Raw genomic sequence first — 22,177 nt, forward strand, 5'->3', positions numbered from 1 at the left:
CTCTCTCTCTCTCCCAAACCTGCGCACAATCTATCCAATAATCACGGACAGCAGGTGATTAATCCCAGGGAGGATCCATAACGAGGACCGGAGGGCTGGGTGTTCAGACAAACTTTGCGGGAGCACGAAGCGCCGTGGACCGTCGGAAGGAGGACGTCAAACCCGCTCCATGGATGATGGTAAACTTATTTTACGCACGGGTCTTTTGACTCAAACATTCATGCAGAGGTTTTTATTGCTCAATGTTAAGACACTGTAATGTCAACATTGACTTAACACTTTTCTCTAAATTAAGAACATAACAACGTCTTATGAAATAATGATTCCATTAACATTTATTGCACATGGTTAGATAAATTACTCATTGATTAATCATGACTAAATTTACATGTTGCATCGTAGTTCACATTTAAATGCAACAAATGTACTATCCTGGACTTAAAAAAAAGTTAAAATAACTAATATGATGCATAGTTTTAACGTTTAATTGTTTGATAATTTCACATGCAACTCGAGGGGAGCCAGAGAGTCACTAAACTAGAAGTAAATTTCTTACTACACTAAAAAAAATCTTCCATTTGTTTAATTTAATTTGAACATGCTTTAGTTGTGCATAATAAAAAAAATGTGTTAAACTAATCTGTTGGTTGTTTTAAAAGAAAATGTTAGAGAATTACACCACTTGACAATATTTCAATTGTGTAAAAATGAAAAATAATAAATACAATGAATTAAAATATTTGCACATTATTGAAAGTGAAGTTAATAGATGAGTAATGTTAACAGATGTTTTGGCACTAATGAAACTACTGGCACGCAGTTGTCAACGTCTGCAGTTTTGCCTCGATAGTAACAATAGTAGTGCGCCAAATCAAAGACAAGTGGATTACTATCCTTCCACTGGGTTAAGATCATTAGCAGCTAAGGAAATCCTTTGGATCGCACACAAGTCATCTGCTCCATTCTTAAACTGAAACGGGACGATGTTCAAGTTTTTGCAATGAGGATCTGTACAAGGTAAGAATGTAAAGAAATGAACTAATGATGATGCTATTTCTCTTCAAATATCAGTTTGTATTATGTTAAGATGACTGATATATCCAAATGTGAAGCTCCATAAATATTATAGTCCTTTTTTAAAATACTTTAGCATCCACTCTAGCCTTGATGAGGAGGACTTGAATACATTTTATTCCCCTCTTGATGATTCCTCATCATCAGCTTCCTTGCAGACTGTGTTTATCACTCAGCACAAATAGCAAGCGAGATGTCATCTCTCTGTCTCGCTCGCTGTCCCTCTCAAGCTTTTTACTCTATTGATCTCATCCGGAAACAGAAAGATGAGACCCTGCTTTGGGAGCCATTTGAAGGGTCTCAAAAATCACTTAGCACATCATTCCCCTCAGCCAGAATCAATCTGAGAGGCAGACCTGTTGTCACAACGGTATAACTATATATATTTTTCTACATATATAAACATACACACACGTGTATATATAAATAGATATATCTAAAATAAAATCCCAATAAATTGTTCGTATCTCCTCCTCTTCTGTGTATGGCACTGGTAATATTCACTGTCTTTAACAGACGATCAGTGAATGATCAACGGGCCATAAACAGAGTTGAGATAGAACCTTCACCAGTATGCCTCTGTCCAGCTTCGATCAAGTGCGCCTGATCTACTTTGCCCATTTTGGCACTAGCACATGGTTGCTTTGTGTGTCTCTGAGTGAGCAGTCATGTATGGTGCCAATATAGGACAAGATGGACATTCATCCGCACTAATGTTTTTGGTTTAGCTCTTGTTGGTACGCATCTATGTCAAGGCATTCAATGATACACTGCCAGCGAGGCTCATCGATTACGCCGGCCTTCGTACAGATCTGAGTTTGTTTTTTATGCAACCTGAAACTGTGCCGTTACACGGCTTCTCTTGCGGTGTTTGGAAGTGGTAGAACTCGAGAGACTTGGAAGGATCTGGTTGTTCTAGACTTGCCAAAAAAAACGACGGAGAAATAGCAACAGAGTTCCAGTCAGTCACATTCTTTTTTCTGTGGCCAAATTTGATTGATGGAGATATGTAGCTTATGTAACTAAGTGACTACAGGTGCATCAGTGAGGGCTTTACAGATGCCATCTCCCTCCTAAGTGTCCTGCAGTCTCAGCGCAACAGGACTTCTGGAGGACTAGCCTTGTATTAACCCTGTCCAATGCCCTCATTAAATGCAGGGCCACAGGACTCTGAATTAGAGAATTCTGGATATAGCGTAACATTATCTGTAGTTCATCATCACAGACAGACAATAATTCAACAATTGAGGATAGCTGATGATGATGATGATGATGATGATGATGACATCACATGACTTAACCCTAACCCAACCCTAATTCCAACCCTTGTGTTTTCCAAGCCCAATATTCATTCTGTGTCTAGAAGCGGGTCAAAGGGACTAAAAGAAAATCAGCAGTAATGTCATTTCCTCTATGAAGAAGCCCTCGACCCTCTGCCCGACTTAATTATGTTACATCACTTTTGGATACGTATGATTAACGAGGCTGCGGAAAGATGCGAAAACTGAGCTGGTGTAACCCAATTTATGGACCGGCAGCTCAGTGATGGAGAAAAGCTTTTAATAGGAGTGTTTGTCATGTGAGCATTTGAGTGTAATTTTATAGTAACAGTATATGGAAAAAAAGGAGTAGTTTATTTTTTTGCTGGTGTTACGAGGAAATTACTCCAATGACCTCTTTGATTCTAATTATCAAATATATGCGAAAGTAGAATACCCTCAATAAAAATTACAAATCAGTCACTTGGTCATTTAATGTACTACTGTTCTAATCTCCCTGTGACAAAAAAAAAGCATTAGTTGTATTTTGTGTGCTACATGTGTCATGTTAAAATTCAACAAACCTATGAACTATTTTGAATAAAAACGAAAAACATCCACAGTACATATTTATAACCTATTATTATTATTATTATTATCATTTCGATTGTGCTAAATGCACAGACAGAAAATCAAATTCTGTCAAAAACTGGCCAATCCAACAGTGGTGAATAGTCAGCCATCTTTACAGTAGGTTTCAAAGGAATATTCTAAATAATAACATAACATAAAAAGATCATCTTGGTAGTCCAGGGTGTCAATACCTGTATCAAAAAAGGTTTTAATGAGCCATAACAAGTAGTTAAAAATTTAATGTTTTGAATGTGTATATATATGTTACCTATAATAGTTAGGTTTAAAGGGTCCATGCTTGCCAATGCCCAAGTACTTGGTCTGTTCGTCAGTCAGCTCGGTGAGGTGAGCATCAAAACCAGGGAGGTGAAGACTTGCCACGTATTCATCTTTGAAAATGAACATTGAAATTTTAAATTTGGCAGATTTTGTGTTCATATCAATCATCAAAGCACTTGCCCATCTTTTTTGGCAGCAAGTAGACATCCCGTTTGTAGCGTCCTTCTGGAGCGTTGTACAGCTCAATGAGGGCCAGAGCCTGAACAGTTATGAGTGACAGTCAAAATTACAGTTTTTTTTTAACAGTAATCGTCAACATTCAACTTATAAAAAAAAAAATTACATAGACACTTCTGTTATGATTTAAGAATTTAATACCGCAGAAAACACAAATTTACGTTAGCTTTCCTATGGCGACTTGCATTAAGCAAGTATGAAATAAAGTTCCATAGTTTGGTTGGAATTGTCATGTTGAAATATGCAATGTTTGATTCTCTTTTGTTTTGTGTCATTAACGCTAAAGATCGACTGAGTGAAAATTGCGTTCCTCAAAGTGATGCCATAGTCTTCTTGACCCACTTCTAAGAATACATTTAAGTAGAAAACTAGTCCATTATTTGTGTCCCAGTACTTTTGTCCACAGAATAAAGAGCAGTAAATACGTCACATACCTGAGTGGTGGCAGTGACAGAGAGGACAAAAGAGGGCACAGTGGAGCAGCTCAGATTCAGTAAACGACCCTGAAGAGAGAATAGGAAAGAGATACAGATGATCATTGCTCAGTTTGAACAATCTACAAATACAAATCGATAGAGTGATACACCTACTACCAAACTGGAAGCATTGGTCCTTGGGTGTCATCTGCTTTAGGGATTTCTATTCTATTCCCTATTCTAGCTGGTATATATCACCTGGGCCAGTAAGACGATTCTCCTTCCATCCGGCCATACGACGTGGTCCACCTGAGGTCTCACGTGCTCCCATCGCAGCTCTGCAGTGCGCAGACTCGCCTGACAGAACACAACAATTTGGCCGAATCCCAATCAGAAGCAATAACATGCAATTTAGATCGTACTGTAACACTGCTTCCAGTCTGTGATGTGGCTGGTTTTTGTTTTTGGGTCCAATCAGACTTTGTGTTGCTATGTCATTATAATCTGTTCAGGACCTTTGGAATGAGTAGTGCTGCTGGCTGATCTGAACCAGTCACATTTTGAATTTGTCCTCACTGATGATGTCAGCAATATTTCCTGTTTAGTAGAACAAAACATGATCTGCTTCTAAGTATCATGTATTTGAAATACATTTGTAAATTTCTGGCATGCCCTATGATTGGCTGGGGACCAGCCCAAAGGTGTACTACACCTCTCGCCTTAATATCAAATCATACCAAATCTATCTCCGTGTTGGAGTGTCCCATGTTGCAGACAATGCAGCCATTCTTCATCCTGTCCAGATGTTCCCTGGCCACCACGTGTTTGTTACCTGCGTGGGAAAACAAACAGAGAATTTCTGCAAATGAGAAATGATGACTTGAGGAAAAGAGTTTGTGTTGTGTAATATATTAAGTCTATGAGAAGTATTATAAGGCGTGTCACGTTCACAGAGTCAAAACAATACCTCACAAAGCCTATATTGGAATCAGGGGCCGTGTCTATGTAACATTGGTGTTAATGTGTACCTGTACAGGTGATGACCACGTCAACGTGTCGGACCACCTCACTCAGCTGGATCACTCTGAAGCCGTCCATGCTATAAAAAATGTAGCAGTGGCGTTAAATTGGTTGAGGATATTTCCTAGTTGCTTGGTAGGAAATGTTCCCGTGTTCACAGTTTAGCATACCAGGCCTGGATGGCACAGATGGGGTCCACCTCTGTCACGTACACGACAGCACCCAATGCTTTCAGGGCGGCACAGCAACCTTTGCCAACCTGGAGCAGGAAATGATTTTGAATGCTCTCTTAAATAGCTGGGGCCAGGGCCGGTCTGAGTCAATGTGGCACCCTTGGCCAAGATTCTCTATGGTGCCCATTCTGTCAGAAATTCTCATTCTTTAATTTCCTGGACAACAGGTCACCCAATTTTCATGCTCTACAAATTACAAATAAATACAAAATGCTTTGAAATACACTATACCCTTGCTAAAACTAAAAATCCTATACACAGGTGAAGAAAATATTAATAGTACTATTAATTTCAGGGAAAACCGATAGCCTGTCAGATCTAAATGCCATCCATAAATAATGAGAGGATGGCATGAGGATTTTTGGATATTATTTTTTTATAGGTTGGGAATCACTGGCCTACCAAACACATGCTCGTGATTTACTGACCCCACCATATCCACACACCAGCACCTGCTTGCCGCCAAACATCACGTCTGTGGTTCTCTTCAACCTGAAAACAGCACAGTCATTTGTTTAAGTGTGTGTGCGTGTGTGTTTCCATACTCACCCATCCAATATAGACTCCTTGCAACAATAGAGATTGTCAAACTTCTGCTTGGTCACCGAATCGTTGACGTTTATGGCCGGAACACACAACTCGCCGGCCTTGGACAGCTGCTTTAAGCTGATGCAAACATAAACTTTAATGTGCGACATGAGACAGTTAAGCAAATCTCTGTCTACATATTTAGTGCTTGATAAGCGGTATCTTGACTTATGAGTGCCTTGAGTTATGAGTTTTGAGGGGTCAATGGGTCACAGGTCAAAAATAGCGGGGATTAACTGAATTTAACTTGAACTAACCGATAAACTCCCGTGACGCTTTCTTCCACAATGCCTCGTATGTTTATGAACAGGTTGGGGTACTTCTTGTAGAGCCAGTGGGTCAGGTCACCACCGTCATCTAGAATCTAGTCACAGAGAAGAGACAGGTGTTTTTCGTGACAGTAAAGTAGGCTAAATCTACAACGATAAAGCATCAGCTAAGGGTACCAATACTTGATTGTTTGCAAAATTCTCAATTCTTAGGTGCTCATTTTTTATGCGTTTCTGAACAGGTTTTAAGGAAATAGGATGTTTTTTTCTTTCACATCATCGCAGATGAGAACTATCGCGAGTGAGTGAAAAGTAGGATTTCGCATTGGTAAATGATGAAGAAAGAGGGTGGTGGGGTTCATTCTATAGCATAGTACATAATCCAAGTGGAATTGACCAGAAAAAAAACAAATACTTAAAACATATCAAAACAAGCCTCTAGTTTTCTCTAATAATAAAACATAATTAAATCGTATGTATCTTAATGTGTTGTAAAATTTTAACAATTTGATTCAAATTAATTCGAAGCACTCATTTAACTCAAACCAGTGCGTCCAAATGTATGTGTGTATTGTATTGGGTGTTGTGGTTCACAACAAAACAACCGTCAGGATGGCCGAGCGGTCTAAGGCGCTGCGTTCAGGTCGCAGTCTCCCCTGGAGGCGTGGGTTCGAATCCCACTTCTGACAGATATCTATTTTCAAGATTTCTGACGCTGTTCATCAGAGTTAAAACGGTAGAGTGGGCAAAACAGTTTTCTGAAATAATTTTCAACACGGACAAATAAAAATAATTTTAGAATCACATATAAACACAATGTAATAATTTACTATTAAATACAAACATGTCAATAAATCTTATTGGAAGTTAGTATTAATAGATTAAAATGTATATTTATAAATCTTATTTTGGTCAGGTCATTTTAAATCATGGTTTGCCAATTTGATGTTGAACTTGATTGCTTGACTTTCTATTGATTTTCTTTTGCAAATCCTTAGAAGGAATTCAGAGGGAAGACTATTTTAAGAGTTATATTAATAGTGTCTGTTGTACCACATTGGGTTCCCAAATCTCAGCACCAACGCAGCGATCGATGCACCACCAGAAGTCGTCCTCTGACTCGCCTCTCCATGCAAACACGGATGTGCCTGAGTGGGCCGGCGAAGATGCATTAGAGGAAATAACAGTATGAAGAAGACAGGTGGTGCTTGGAAACAATACAAAGAGTCACCACCTCCTTCAGCCAGAGCAGCGGCTACGGCATTCTGGGTGGAGAAGATGTTACAGGCAGCCCAACGGCACTGAGCCCCCAACGCTGACAGTGTCTCAATTAGAACCTGGAAAACATACACACATGCACGCACACACATAGTATATGCCTTTTTTCAGTAAAAGAAATTACATTCAAGACAAGCTCATCATTTCAATATTCTATGACTTTGTGACTGAAGGTTGGGAGAGGGTGCTTACCGCCGTTTGCGCAGTGATGTGTGTGCAGCCAACCACTTTGGCTCCAGCCAGAGGTTTCTCGCTACCCACTTTCTTCCTCAGAACCATCAACGCAGGCATCTCTGAGCAAAAAACAGCACCCGAAAGTGCAAGACACCCGCGTCAGTAAGTGTGAGCGTAAGACAATGTACATGCGCGTTTGTGTTTGAGTCTGCGTGAAATTGTGCCAGAATAAAGTATGTGTATGTATGGGTGTGTTTAGCATAAGTGAGCAAGCGAATAAGTGAATGTGCAATTAGTGTCTTCTCCTCACCTTGCTCTGCCATGCAAATTTCGCGACGTCCAAAATCAGCCTGTTTGATATTTTTAATGCAAAAGTCCGAGATGCCCTTGGAGGTCTTCTGGACTTTGTTTCTAGGTGAGTTGTCGTCTTCAGAGTTGGCACTGTCCGCTATACAACCCAGTACAGTAAGGCCCACATACAGTTTGCCTTTATACGCAATGACAATCAGGATGGATTTTAAATAAAACAATTAAGATGGGATGAGTGTGGAGATTTACATTCAAGCGCTTTCACAACAATATGACTTTAATCATTTAGAAATTATAAACATTTAAACATAAAGTACAGGTGAAACCAATGAAAAGGCCCTCACATTTAATTTTTCCATATATGGGCTCCAGTTGAAAAATATTTTATGATCCTGGGATAGACAATCTTCAAAAAGTGTTTGATGATACTAAACAATCATTGACATTTTAAATTTTGGTTCCCGCACCTGAATTGTAGCTGTCAACGGATGACTGCGAGCCAGAGCGAGACAGCGGGCGCGGGACAGCCATGATGGGACGCTTGTTGAATTCTTGTTTCTGCTCCGTCAACTGTATCTGCTGTTGGAACAAAAAAATAACGACAAATTACCTTCAGCTGAAATTGCCAAATAATCCAGAAAGAACTAAGAACTTTTCCATGCATGCAAAGCTTCATTTTTAATATATTGGCATATTGAAGGGATGTTGTGGGCTCATGTATGAGCTCTGTCTTTCAATATGCCAACGTATCACTGACAACTTTCTAAAATACTATTAGCTAGACAGTATACAATGTAAGTCACAAAATATATATCTAAATATCTGCTTGAGTATTTGAAATGTACTGGTTTGAGATATCTCAAATGCATAAACATTATATATGTCATTCAAAAATGATAACGTGTGTGATCTGCTTAAGTTAGTATTTCAAATACAGTGGAGTCATTCATATTGAATATATATATTTTAAACACATTGTATTCACTAATATGTTCACTAATACTGGGCTCTATCTGTAATTTTTATGTAAATTTGACAATCCATACGACAGTGTCAGATTACAATTTTATTGTCATAGAAAATGTGAATGAAAAAACTGCATTATGAACTGCTTTTTTGAATGACCTCTAGACAAGGTCACTTGAACGACTTAAGTGAGGTGAAACACAACACAACGCAATACAATAAACTGTGAACTTGTCCCAACTACTAAATGGCCCAAATTAGGCAATATTGTCACAAATTAGCTCCAATTCATCTTAAAAATAAATTATTTTGAGCCAATAACACCAATGAAGTCCACTCAGTGATGCATTTTCCTTGGTAATGATTACAAATATGGCTCCAGTTGAGTGAACGCGGCCTCTGTTTTCTCCTATTTGGCCACACTAAAGTCAAGGAACTTAATATTTAACACGGGCTTTGTGGCTGCGGCGTTTTGGTAAATTTAATGAACACATCTCAACAGTTGAGGAATTGCCTTTTTAAGCTCAAGCAGGCGAGGGTGAAAGTTCAAAGATAAAAACCATTTTGATTTTAGGTGTCTAAAATCAATTTTCTTTGATTCAATTATGCACTTTGTCATTAAAGCACAGAAGGATCGGAAAATGTAGTAAGAACTATTCTACTTGCGTCAATTTTGATCATGTTGCAAACAAAAACAAAACAAGCTACCTTGACGCGGACGTATTGTACGGCATCCTGGTCCTTGGCTTTGGTCACATTCACCAGACTGTACACTTTCTTCATGCTTTCACCTTGGCCGAGCTCAGTACACACTGTTTTATTAACCCGTCAGTCAGCATGATATGACGGCAGAAGTTCACAGAGCAACCAGACACGCCTCGCAAAAGCACAGGCTACACTCAAAGGAGTCTTTGTATGAGGAAAGCTGAAAAAAACAGGCTCGGTGTAGATTTTGTCACAATGGAAGATAAAATGACCTGAAATGATCTGCTGGGTAAAAAAAATGATGATAATAACTAGGAGGAAAAAAGAGGCTTCGAGCTGACTCTAATATTTAAAGTTGACTGTCAATTGTCCAACTAAACATAAAAACACTAAAACAAAAGACAATTATAAATCATGTATTCAACAGCCAAAAAATGTCTTTACATTAATATGTTGCCTCTGCCCCCACTAGTCCAAACTCAGCATTCTGATTAATATTGCGTTTGTAGAATATGGGCAGCAAAATTCACAGTTTTTTTTATTTAGCTTGGCTACATTACACGCTTTCATGCAAAATCCCCAAAATGCCCTTTACTCAAATCTTATGTCACAACAAACCAATAATTTGGTCCACTCCGAAATCAAATCGCCTCTGCAGATAACACATGCGATTATTTATGCAATTTGGTCATGTTCATTTGGACTGCCTGTAAATAACTGATCATGTATTTACATAGCAAATCTCCAAATGGAGATCCGGTAATGACCCTTGCGGTACACCGAAAGAAAGACGATGGGCTCAAACCCGGAAAAACTCTAAAACTCTAACTTAATAAAACGGTTAAGGTGGGACATGAAGTTTGATTAGTTGATTACTTCCCACGACTGGTCACTGTGTGTGCTCACTGCTCACCATGTCAGTCTTCAGCGCCTCGCTGACGACCTCCTCCGTCCCGGCCTCTCCTTTTTCCTGACCCTGTTGGGGGGCCCACCTGCTCTCTGCAGCCTTTAACATCTGCAACAGGTCAGGGCCCCTCTTGAGCTCCTCTTCGCATCCTCCCCGCTCATCCTCTGCTTGTGCTGCTTGAGGACAGTGGTGGTCAGACACAGGCAGGGTCTCCCCGAAGGTTCCCTTCAACTGCTTTTCCTCAGCCATGGGACTTTACTTTGCAACTAAAGCACTTCCTGCTCAAGTGGATGTAACAGTGCTAAATTACTGCACATGAGGGCTGTTTTGACTCAAAACAGCATTTCTCTCACTGTAAAGTAGCGGCTTATTAGCAAAGGTGGCAATGTGTACACGCTAAACACGGCTTGTTGGTACACAAAGAACAAAAAATACCAAATGCAAATTATTGCACATATGGGCACTGGTGGAAAGTGACAAATAATTGCTTGTGTAATATTTTTTCTCTTTCTGTACTTTATTTGAGAACACTATGGAAACTCCAGTCCTTGGGGTGCGCATTCGTCCATGTTTTCAAAGTTTCCCCTCATTAAATGCACCGGATTCAATTCATCAGGATCATTTTCAGGCTCCTGCAGAACGTCTTGCTGTGTCATAGTAGGGTACTTACCTTTTTCAACATCTGCAGAGTTGCTGCTCTTGACACAGGTAAGTCTACTTAAGAGCACTTTTGCCATTTGTGCAAAATATGAAAGCAGAGAGCTGCCCTCTTTTGCTCTCAGTAGTGTTGGGCTGATGCCAAGACAAACAGTGCAGTCACTTTGTTGTGTTGTCAACATCACACAGCACAAAGCCTAATGAATACAAGCAGCCATGTTTACATTAAACGTACATTATTCTTGTTTCGATCCACCTCACAGCCAGAGGATCCGCGAGCCACGTGTTACTGAAAGTATCGTAACGGAAATGGTCCACGCCACACCCTTTTTATTTGCCTTTTGGTTGATAAACAGTGTTGCTCTAGTTTTAAACATGAATGAATGAATGAATGAATGAATGAATGAATGAATGAATGAATGAATGAATGCCTCACACTGGCTTACTCTCAACAGTGGTTAACTGCTTTTCTACCACCAGAGGTCGTGACTGTTCCATAGTGTCCAAACACGCTGTCCTTTGAATGTAGTACAACTATTGAAGCGTTGCATGCCCTGCTTTCCATTATCTCTACTTTCCAGTGCTCATTTTTCAAATAACAGAAACGGTTCCATATATTTATTCGGTTTATTTCAACATGCCACAATATTTATTTTCATACCACGATTTATAGTAAGATACACGTTTTACAATAACATCAATTGAGGAAGCAGCTAATACAGGTGTTAATACTGTAAATGTATTTGGACTCGTTTACTATCTGCACTCGACATAGAGGAAACATGAACACACACACACACAGTGAAACATTTCACCAACACACTGTGTCCTACTCCATAGTTTATGGTGATTTCCATATACTTGACGCATAATGAGTATAATAGTGTTACCCCCACTATTATTATTATTATTTATTATTATTATTATTATTATTATTATAGAGTTGCACATTTTCAGAACTGTGCTCTGTTGTGCTACATAGCTGGCAGCACTATTGGAAAATATACAATGTAATTAAGAGCAAGAGGCAGAGAAGGTCCCCAACTAAGCTCAGCAGTAACTGTTCCGACATAAAATTCGACCTCTGCATTTGACCCATTCTAGCGAGTACACACTGAAACAGAGGGCTGCTTAACTGCCGGGGAGCAGTGTGGGGTATTGGATTCTTGCTGGAGGACATTGCAACTTTGTAGACATGTTTAACAAGTTTAAGGGTGTTTAAAAACAAAAAAAAAATGTATTTAATTGTTGCACTTGCTTGTAATGCCCTAAGATACAGGTGGATGTTGACAAATTCCAAGCCTAAATTGCAAAGTAGTAATTGGAAAGAAGTAATTGGTGTCAAATACAGGGTGACCCAAAAAGATGCGTACCCATATTTTATTCGATAAAAAAATCCATTTTTTTAACGAATGTCTTTTCTGTTGCAGGACGTGAAAGGTGAACCTATGGATGATCGTTTTTAGCTATAGTTGCCCCAAAAATGTCTTGGACAAATCAGCAGAAGATATTCTCCCTGGAGATCTATTTTGCAACAAAATCATACCAGAGTGTACAGATTCAGTTTCGAAAACGTTTCCATTGTCGCAACTTTCCACCAAAATCAACGATTGTTAGTTGGGTTACAAAGTTCAGAGAGCATGGCACTGTAGTGAACTTATGTTCTAAAGCCACAGGGGGAACTTATTCAGGCAGGAAAAAGAGTGCAAGGACAGAAGAAAACAAAACATTGCTGCAGTGAGGGACTCAATAGAACGCAGCCCTAGGAAATCAGTGCGTAGACGCAGCCAAGAACTCGGAATGACAAGAGAGTCACTGCGGCGTGTTCTTACGTCTGATCTGCACCTATACCCATACAAGATGCAAATAAAGCAAAAACTAACTGATTCTGACAAGGAAAAGCGAGTAAAAATGTGTGAATGGTTCTGTAATATGCTTGAAAATGACGAAAACTTTCTTGAATGTCTGGTTCTCAAGATGAACACATCTTGGGAAAGCCATAAATTGACTAAAAATTGACAGAAATTTTTGTTATGTGCTGTCTTGTTCATTGGGAGTATACCACACGGTATAAGAGCAGCAAGCACATGGTGATTTATTCTTTGTTATGTATGCATGGAGCACACACATTTTAGAAAAATTTTTACATGTGCATCCTGCTCGACATGACACATTGCAAAAACTGGAGGTTGCCAATAAAGTATACAAATCTAGCCTGGTCTTATTAATGTCAGTGTTGCAATAGATTGGGAAATACAGTGGAACCTTGCCTTAAGAGTTTAATTCGTTCTTTGACCAAGGTCCTTATTCACTGTACTTGCATTTAAAATATTTTTTGCCCATTAAAATGAAATGAAATTAAATGCCATTAATTGTTTTGCGTTTTTGTAATTAACGGTTTGTCCCATTCAACAGCTGAAGGTGTCTCGCTGATCGCGGCTCTCCTTTCCCACATTAAAATACTTTATTTGCTGCTTTTGTTTTTACTTCATTTAAGCGACAACTTCCACTTCTAATTTTGTCTTGCTAAACAAACGCAAATAAAAATGACCAAGAGCAAAACTCATGACACTTGTAAATCAAGATACTGCTGTACTTGTACTTAATCTAGATAATTGCTCATTATAGTTAGACTTGAATAGCAATTCTTGTATTTAAATTGCACATTTCCATACAATGATAGGAGGCCCTGGTAATGAGCCCTGTGGGATACCAAAAGACATTGCGGATTTATTGGCCTAAACCAGATTAAACTAGAAAACAAAATGTTGGGGCACTCGTAAGTCAAGGTACCACTGCAAAAGACATGCACACATTTGGCATTTACTGTACGTTTGGTGTACGGAGTCTGCATCAATAGCAGCCTCACCGTACTGTTCGTATGTTCTTGTACTGACACAGCAGCAGGTGCTTGAAGGTGTTTTTGAAGGTGGTGTTGCAGAGGGCATAGCAGGCTGGGTTGATGGTGCTGTTGATGTAGCACAGCCAGTAGCCGATGGTCCACAGGGCGTTTGGGATGCAGACGGAGCAGAAGGTGTTTATCAGCACCATCACGTTGTACGGCGTCCACGTCACCACAAAGGCCACCAGGATGGCCATGATGGTCCTCGTCACCTTCTTTTCACGCAAGGATGTGCTTTTCTTGCGCCACTTGGCCACCGTGCTCTGCTTTGTCACCTGGAGGAAAATAGATTGTGTCACATGAGCAGTGAACGGTCATGGCTAAAAGTCAGAAGCACTGGCCGACATTTTGGGGCTGAAGAATGGAGAACGTGCTGTAAATAGCAAAATGGTTGTTGTTGGACACTCCTATACTATGGAGATCATAACCTGAGTGAAAATGAATGCTAACACAATGGATTAAAGTTGTTTACCTTAAGCAATGTCCTTGTGGCTTGAGAGTCAGTCAAAGACGTTGTCCTGGAAGCTGGATCTGCTTGGTTCATTTGTCTTATGGCGTTCAGTCCCTTCAGCACCGAAACGGGGACCTCGTTCTCTGTAGATGTGGAGGGTTGGACGCTCTCCGCCTCCGGGTCCACCTGCTCGGGTTTGTCTTCCTTGCAAGGAGAACTTCCGTTCTGTTGCTGCAGTTCTTCCTTCTCCTTTCTTGGCACAGCTTCTCTGAGTTGCTCTCTAATCTTCTGAATGCAGTTGTTCTGGATCTGGTTCTCGCCCACATCCTCCTGACTGTGGGAGTGAGCTTCAACAATACTAGTTCCGGATGTCTTCCTGCTGTCCCTCTGCATGCGGCTACGGCTGGCTCTGGAGATGCGCCAGTAGAGATAGATCATGATGGCCACAGGTAGGTAGAAGGCCGCGATGGCCGTGCCAAACGTAACCGCCGGGTTGGAGAAGAACTGGATGTAGCATTCGTCTGGCGGCACGGTTCTAACACCTACAATGAACTGCCAGAACAAAATAGCCGGGGCCCACAGGATAAAGGACAGCACCCAGGCAGCGGCGATCATCAGACCGGCCATCTTAGTGCTACGGCGCGCGGGGTAGCTCAGAGGTTTGGTGACGCAGAAGTAACGATCGAAGCTGATGATCAGAAGGTTCATGACTGAGGCGTTGCTGACCACGTAGTCCACCGCCAGCCAGAGGTCACACACAACCGCTCCCAAGGGCCAGTAGCCAATCACGATATAGACAGTGTACAGGTTCATTGAGCCGACGCCAATAATGAGGTCCGCACAGGCCAGACTGAACAGGAAGTAGTTGTTGACGGTCTGCAGGTTCCTGTTTACCTTTGGAGAAACCACATGGACCAGGCTGTCAGATGCTAATCTTTTTTGTGTGATCTATGTTTTCTCCCTTCTATTAGATTACATGCCTGGAGGTTTGTTCTCTAATTGCTTCTCTGGTATGGGAGACCTTACAAAAGGAACTGGAAAAGGAGCTAAGAAATGAAATACAGGAATGGAGGCTGCTTGCTCAGCTTGTCAACACTATTTAGGCACCCATCAGGCAAGTTGACATAAGTTCTACTCAATGATTATTGGGACTTTCGATTATTTGACACAGCTCACCTTTATAGAGAGCATGACCAGGATATTTCCAATGACGGTGATCAGACTGAGGGATCCTGCCACCAGAATGATGAGTACAATCTCTACAGTGGTGTAAGGTTTGGCAGAGGAGAGGCCGGCGTCTCCTCCGCTGCTGATATTCACAGTCTCCATTGTCTCCGCTCTCAGATGTGGTCACAGATCATTCGGGCTGCGAATAGAAATACAAACAGCTTTCTTTTTTGTTTAGCGGCAACATCATCAAAGGTGGCAAACGTACTCACGTTATTTGCTTTAAGCAGAAATACAGATATTTGCGTTTAAAAAAAAAAGGTTTTCAGAAAATGCAGGAGTACTGATTCAACTCCTGATTGATTGATATGTCTTTATTTTGAACATATTTAAAATATGAAAGGAGGAAAAAAAATACAATACAATAAATAACACTTTAAAGCACCATATTTGAGTCATAAAAAATGAAATAAAACCTTGAATAATTAAATTGAACTGCAGTGCAGTAACAAAGTATTTCTACTTTATTACACTCCCAAACTGAAGCTCTCCAATGCAAAATGATGTGTAACACGTTGGCAGATGTTTGATCGTTTTTTCCAACTTGCACTGAGTATGTGTGAACAGTGACCAGGTGAGTAAATAGAAACTTAAGCATCTGTGTTTGAAAACAGAGCGCTCGCATATCGGGAAAGCACACAAATATTCGTGACCACATCATTTCAAATCTGAGCACCTACAAGATGTAGTTATTCAATGTAATGGTCTCGAGCAGATGATAATCTTATTATGTTGATTGGAAGAAGACTGCATTATGAACCACTTTTCCGAAAAGCCTCCCTTTAGCACAAATAGGGAGCAGATATCATAACTCAATCTACTGCCTGCTCAAAGGCTTCCCCAAGGCTCAAACGGGATCGCCACGACACACTCATAAATAGCTTGCAGGCTAATTTTTAAGACAGTCTCTTTCATTTTGGGGTCTTAGAGGCATCACATCATAGCTCACTGTATCGAGAAAGCTCGTTTGAAGATATTAAATTAAGATTAGAACGAGAGAAGGAATTAATAACTGTCTAAATATAGTCATAGCATATCAAGGCTTGGTTGTCTGACAAGAAATCAAAGTATATGAATGTTGCAACCCCCCTTTAAAAAAAAACAACAACAAAAAAACAGCATCTAAAGTGACCTGGAAGTGTAAACCCTGACTGGATCTGCCATGACAAGTTTAATGGGACTGTATATTTTTCAATACTTATAACTATGTAGTACCTTACCAACATTTCCAATATCCAAATATTTTTATGTTAAATATACATAAAAGGAAAGCGGCAAGGCTGAAAACCAACAGTGAGTGCCCACGACCTTTGATCCCTCAGGCGGCACTATACTGGCATCACAAATCCTATTGCTACACAGACTCTGGAGCACATAAGAAAACCATTGTCACTTAACACAGTTTGTCCACCTTGTAAAGCAGAAACCATCCAGCATATCAACATGGACATCTTGTCCTCCTGGCCAAATAGGAAAAAGGACCGTCTGGATTATTATCAGGGCTAAATTCAAAAGGCAGTATGTGATGCATGTATGAATGTGTGTTAGTTAACGATAACAGGGGTTTATTGTAATTTACTAATGGGGAAAATAACATTTTTCTTCTTTTTTCTTTTTTTTTTTTCCAAATCAACCTTAAAACTGTCCATTAAAGCCGCCCACACTACACATTTAAACACTCGTGATCATGCTTTTTGATGCTTTGGATAAAAGCATCTGCTTAGAGAATCAAAATAAACGGAAATGGTATCTTTAAAAAAAAAATCACTGACAATAAACAGCACACCAAAGGCAAAAACAATCATTTCAATGCAAAAGCGGTTGATGTGATTGCATAACAAAAAAAAAATGGCTGCCAAACACACCCAACATAACAATGTGACAAAGCGATATATTTTCATTATAAAATCAATGTAAAGACACTCAAGGGTCATTGCATGCTGTCCTGCAAGTGGCTCCATTAGGCCACATGATAAAATCAACCTGTACCTGAAAGATGTATCCTTCTTGCTCTTACAGCCCCGTAAAACTTCATTACGGCATTGCTAACTCCATCTCATCACGGATCAGTTCCAAGTATATTCTGTGGCAAAACCACAAACAACTGTTTGTGTGTTTACATATGGCATGCATGTATGTTCAATAACTAGATTATGTTGAGTGTAGATATATGGATATCACATGAGCATCCTCTTGCAGACTGAACATAGCTGGTCCAATTTTTCCGAGTTACGGTGCTTTTGGAGGCCTGGTTGTAACTGTGAAATCATATCATCTCCTCTTTATGTTATTACACTGGAACAAGTCAGGGTTAGATTTTATGGAACCACCCATACTAGGTGAAAATCCACCAACTGGACTCCTCTGTTTGTTGAATTTGGTCTTCTTTTTTTCTCTGACTCCCCAAAAGTTGAAAAAAAAAAAAAAGACACAGGCAATGATGCTATTGGATTACTGCACGTCACCAAGTTTGCTATTACAGGTTTTGCTCTGACCAACAAGAAGATGGAAAATTGCTGATGTCATTGACAGTTGACCAAGTGGCCTTGTTAAGACCAGATTTGATTGACATGGAAACGCAAAGAGGATGAAATCTGATTGGACACATTTTTATTTATTATTTATTTATTTATTTATTGTTTATAGTTTATTATATATCTAAAATTTTGCAGCCCAGTCTGGTTCCTACCTCCCACAAATGGTGGTGCACTGTGTAGCATTTTTTTTATGATCTATTCTAGCCACACTTCCCCCTGAGTCACTAATGACTCCAGCATGACTGGACTGTCTAATTGTTACTCAGGGTGATTCCCTGACAAGGATCCAAACTGTAAGATAATTAGATCCAGCATCTGTACCAGGGTGAGGCAGCAATATGCAATTGACTTCCCTATTGTAGTGGTAGCCGTGATGAGAGCTTGGATTCAGAAAACCCAACAAAATAAAAACTTGTGAGATTTTAACCCACTCGGTAGATAGTTGTGGATTTTGAACAGATTGTTTTTTACCAAAAATTGGGTTGATACTTTTAACTCTGTAGAGTGGGTCGACGATTGTACATTGGTATTAGGTGGTTGCTTCTTATTTTTAGAAATATTTGGTAATAAATTTAGCTTTTTTTTTTTTTTTTTTTACTATAAAAACAAAATTCTTGGTGACTTTACCTCAATATTTTCTTTATCGAGTAGTAGTTTTATTGGTAGTTTTTTCCTCAATAAAATAAAAAACCTTTGGATGTAAATCTGGACCCAGGATGATGTATCAAATCCTCAACCCAATGGGTTTGCTATTTTACCAAATTTGGGTTAGTCTTAACCCAACAGATATCAGAGTATAGCTATGTTGAAATGTCAGATCTGGCGCCAGTTTTCAGCGGGGAGATGAAAAGCTGAAATCAGCGGTGGGGGGGGATCAGAGGGCAGCAAGTTTTTTATTTTTTTTAATACAAATATATACCAGCCTATATATTGGTCTCTATCTGTGCAAACATGACCTTGTCTAGAATTGCAAGTGACAAATAAGTCAAAGGAACAAATTAGATTATGTATGAAACTCAAGACTAAGGGGAGGGGCCAGACATCATCTTTTGTAGCCTACAAAAGCAAAGCGTGATGACTTAATGTTTCTTCTGGATTCAAGCTAATTTGATTTTTAGATTTTTGGGTAAGAGATTTCCCTGATGACACTTTTGCTTGATTTATGTGAGTCACAAACAATGATTTCAGTTTTGCCCAAATTTAGCAACATCATGAATGAAGTGTGTAAATATTGAAGCGCAGTACTACTTTCTTGTTTGTTGAGGATGATGTAAGGATCTATTATTGGCCCAATCAGATTTCATCATAAATGTGTTATATGCTCAGGGCTTTCAAAATCAATAGGCTTATGTAAAATAAACAATTTGACCAATCATATTTCAAATTCATCCTTATTAGGTTTGAACACCAGCCCTTGACGTCATTATTTTTCCATCCTCTGATTGGTCGGTCACAACACAGGTTTTATTAAGACCTACTTCTTAACATTTTTCACATTTTGTCATGATATTTGATAAATATTGATCTGAACTGCTCAAGAGTCTATCATCCTGCAAGATTTCTTTGTTACAGCCATTTTTAGCTCAATGTGTCCCAGCTCTGAGAAATTTCACATCTGCCTGAGGTGTGGCTTCACACGCAATCGTGGCGGTGGTAGTTGGATAGGTGTGCATGCGTGCATGTAGGGGAGCAGAGTCAAAGTCAAAATAGTGGACATTGTTCTGAATGAAACAAAAGCAGCAGAGAGGCGGCTACAGCAGCAGCAAAGAAATAGCAGTGATTGAGAGACATAACTTTATTTCAGTTATCTAATTTCCCACGCGCAACTCAGGGGATTCCTCGAATGCACACTCAGGGATGGGAGAGCCGCAGGTGGGAATCCTCTGGGCACGATATCAAAAGATTCTAGCGACACCTTAAATGTTTTGGGAATCATTCATCATCGTGCAGTATATTTTCTTTCTCTCATGTGACTGGGGTCTTGCAAACTGACTGGCATCAGAGAATAAATTGGATTCTCAGAAATCAGTTGTGATCAGAAATTAATAATAAGTAGATGGTCTGCAGGATGGGAAAGCAAGCTGTATCAGATAACAGCTGTCTTGCAGACCTATGGAGAATATGCTTCAGGTATAAAGCAAGGAGACTGGAATAAAAATTCGGCATTTTATGTGGGTGTGAGACACTTTGTTTGGCATCGCTTGTATTTGGTAGAACAAATCAGCTTTGTGTTGAATTTTTTTCCCTCCCCAAGCCAGCTACTTTCAATAGTGCATTCTAGAAAGACAACTCACCACAGAAGAAATTCACCACAATCCCCTTATTTTTGAGTCACAATCCAGTTTTTTTTTTTATTCTATACTGTACTATAAAGGTTTATAATTCTCTCATCATCCATCCATCTATTTTCCGAAACACTTGTCTAGTTTACTTGTTCACTCCTTTTCCAGATGCATTGTGGGGTACAGTGAGGGACTAAAACAACATTTACCAAGGCACCCATTTTCTTTTAGAAAAAAATTAAAGGCACTCCAAAAACAAAAATATCACAAAAATTACAAATGCCAAAATAAGGATCATCTCGTTTCACTCACAAATTGACTTGAGAAATCTGGACCAGTTTGATTGAACAAAAAAGATGAAGCTATGACATAATTGTTTTAGGAAACAGTTGGATATGCCACAGGTAGATAGATGAACGAAAATATATCTGTACTGAATAAATAAATTTCTGACAAATTTGTTTGTTTATTTCGAACATTTAAAGAAATACAAGAAAAGAAAGTAAAAAATACTGAAAATAATAACTCCATAGTACAATAGAAAAGAAAGAAAAGAAAAAAAAAGACATTGCGTTATAAATTTTCACTTTATCATAAAATCTTATTTGTTCAAAAGGGAGTAGAAGGAAGCCTAGGCTTATCTAGCTCTACCCCTTGTAACCACGTTTGCTTGATTCCGTCAAGATTTGTCCATTTTCAGATATGTTAAAGATATACATATCTTTAACATATACATATCTTTAACATATACACATATACACATATACACGTACATATATATACATATATATACATATATATATATATATATATATATATATATATATATATATATATATATATATATATATATATATATATATATATATATATATATATATACATATATATACATATATATATATATATATATATATATATATATATATATATATATATATATATATACATACATGCATGTACACATACATACATACATTGAGAATCACTGAAGTATACAATTTAAATGAGGCATTAAAATGTCACTACAAGGGGAAGAGATATAGAATATAGGAAGGTGTTCCATAAGATGACCACCACAATTTCTTACCTAAAATATTTTTTAAAAAAGTTCCCTTACCTTCAAAGTTTGCTGTAGAATCTCACCTTACATGTATGCAATGATGTGAATGAGCACTCTTCATATGCTCCATGTTACTGTCACCTCTGGACAAACTGGAGACAAGGAGAAAGTAACTGTATGTTGCTCCTCCTCTGACAGTGTGTGTGTATGTACCACATGTATGTGTGTGGCACGTGGCACTGGCTGATAGACAGTTAAAGCATAGAGGGAGGGGGGGGGGGTGTTAAGGGGACAGGGAAAGGAATCTGCAGGAGCTTTTAGTGACTATAGTGTTGCAAGCCCGCAGCCAGAGTGGCAAATTTGAATAAACAAGAGGTGAGACAGGCGGAGATAGCTCTTTTGAGAGCTAGAGAACATGATGGACTCTGTTTGCAGCTGTAGGCCCGATGTTCACGGGGGATTGATCGTTTAAAAAAAACCTCTAAGGTGCGATTAAAGGCCAGAATTAAAGAAAAAAGAAAAGATGATACAAGACCGTCCGCTTTGCTATATTCTGTCGCTGCAGGACGTTGACCTTTAAAACTCAGTTGTTTTGACCTTTTCAGCGAACCTGTGACGCAGTGTGCTCCAGCTGGTGGATGACCTTCTTTTGATGGAATTATCACAAAGAAGAATGCTTGCACTTTGCACGACAATATTACCAAATGAAGA

At 39.2% G+C, this 22,177-nt stretch overlaps 2 protein-coding genes and 1 non-coding gene across 7 annotated transcripts; 1 reads left to right on the forward strand and 2 right to left on the reverse strand.

Moving 5' to 3' along the window:
- Window positions 1–2,617: 2,617 nt before the first annotated feature.
- LOC125970397 (S-adenosylhomocysteine hydrolase-like protein 1) lies at window positions 2,618–10,645 on the reverse strand. Of its 5 annotated transcripts, XM_049722634.1 has the most exons (18): window positions 10,354–10,502; window positions 9,444–9,547; window positions 8,237–8,348; window positions 7,771–7,908; window positions 7,479–7,579; window positions 7,243–7,345; window positions 7,062–7,156; window positions 5,997–6,103; window positions 5,701–5,817; window positions 5,580–5,643; window positions 5,089–5,177; window positions 4,927–4,997; window positions 4,636–4,730; window positions 4,157–4,255; window positions 3,917–3,985; window positions 3,426–3,504; window positions 3,235–3,355; window positions 2,618–3,157 (listed from the first exon to the last, which is right to left on the reverse strand). In XM_049722634.1, exons 2-18 carry the CDS (start codon window positions 9,516–9,518, stop codon window positions 3,151–3,153), a joined length of 1,542 nt encoding a protein of 513 aa, XP_049578591.1. In that variant the 5' UTR covers window positions 9,519–9,547; window positions 10,354–10,502; the 3' UTR covers window positions 2,618–3,150. The 5 variants fall into 5 exon arrangements, 4 of the variants coding, with proteins under 4 accessions (XP_049578591.1, XP_049578589.1, XP_049578592.1 ...); XM_049722632.2 differs by lacking the exon at window positions 9,444–9,547 and having other exon boundaries at window positions 10,354–10,643; XM_049722635.1 differs by lacking the exon at window positions 2,618–3,157 and having other exon boundaries at window positions 3,231–3,355.
- trnal-cag (transfer RNA leucine (anticodon CAG)) lies at window positions 6,615–6,697 on the forward strand. The gene has a single exon. It is a non-coding gene; the product is annotated as a tRNA-Leu (tRNA).
- Window positions 10,646–11,617: 972 nt separating the features above from the next.
- LOC125970869 (muscarinic acetylcholine receptor M2-like) lies at window positions 11,618–21,649 on the reverse strand. Its single transcript, XM_049723580.1, has 4 exons — window positions 21,524–21,649; window positions 15,534–15,723; window positions 14,379–15,251; window positions 11,618–14,181 (listed from the first exon to the last, which is right to left on the reverse strand). The coding sequence occupies exons 2-4, from the start codon at window positions 15,684–15,686 to the stop codon at window positions 13,870–13,872; spliced, it is 1,338 nt and encodes a 445-aa protein (XP_049579537.1). The 5' UTR covers window positions 15,687–15,723; window positions 21,524–21,649; the 3' UTR covers window positions 11,618–13,869.
- Window positions 21,650–22,177: the final 528 nt, after the last annotated feature.

The sequence above is a fragment of the Syngnathus scovelli genome, chromosome 6, assembly GCF_024217435.2.
Source record: "Syngnathus scovelli strain Florida chromosome 6, RoL_Ssco_1.2, whole genome shotgun sequence".
Taxonomy (NCBI): Eukaryota; Metazoa; Chordata; class Actinopteri; order Syngnathiformes; family Syngnathidae; genus Syngnathus; species Syngnathus scovelli.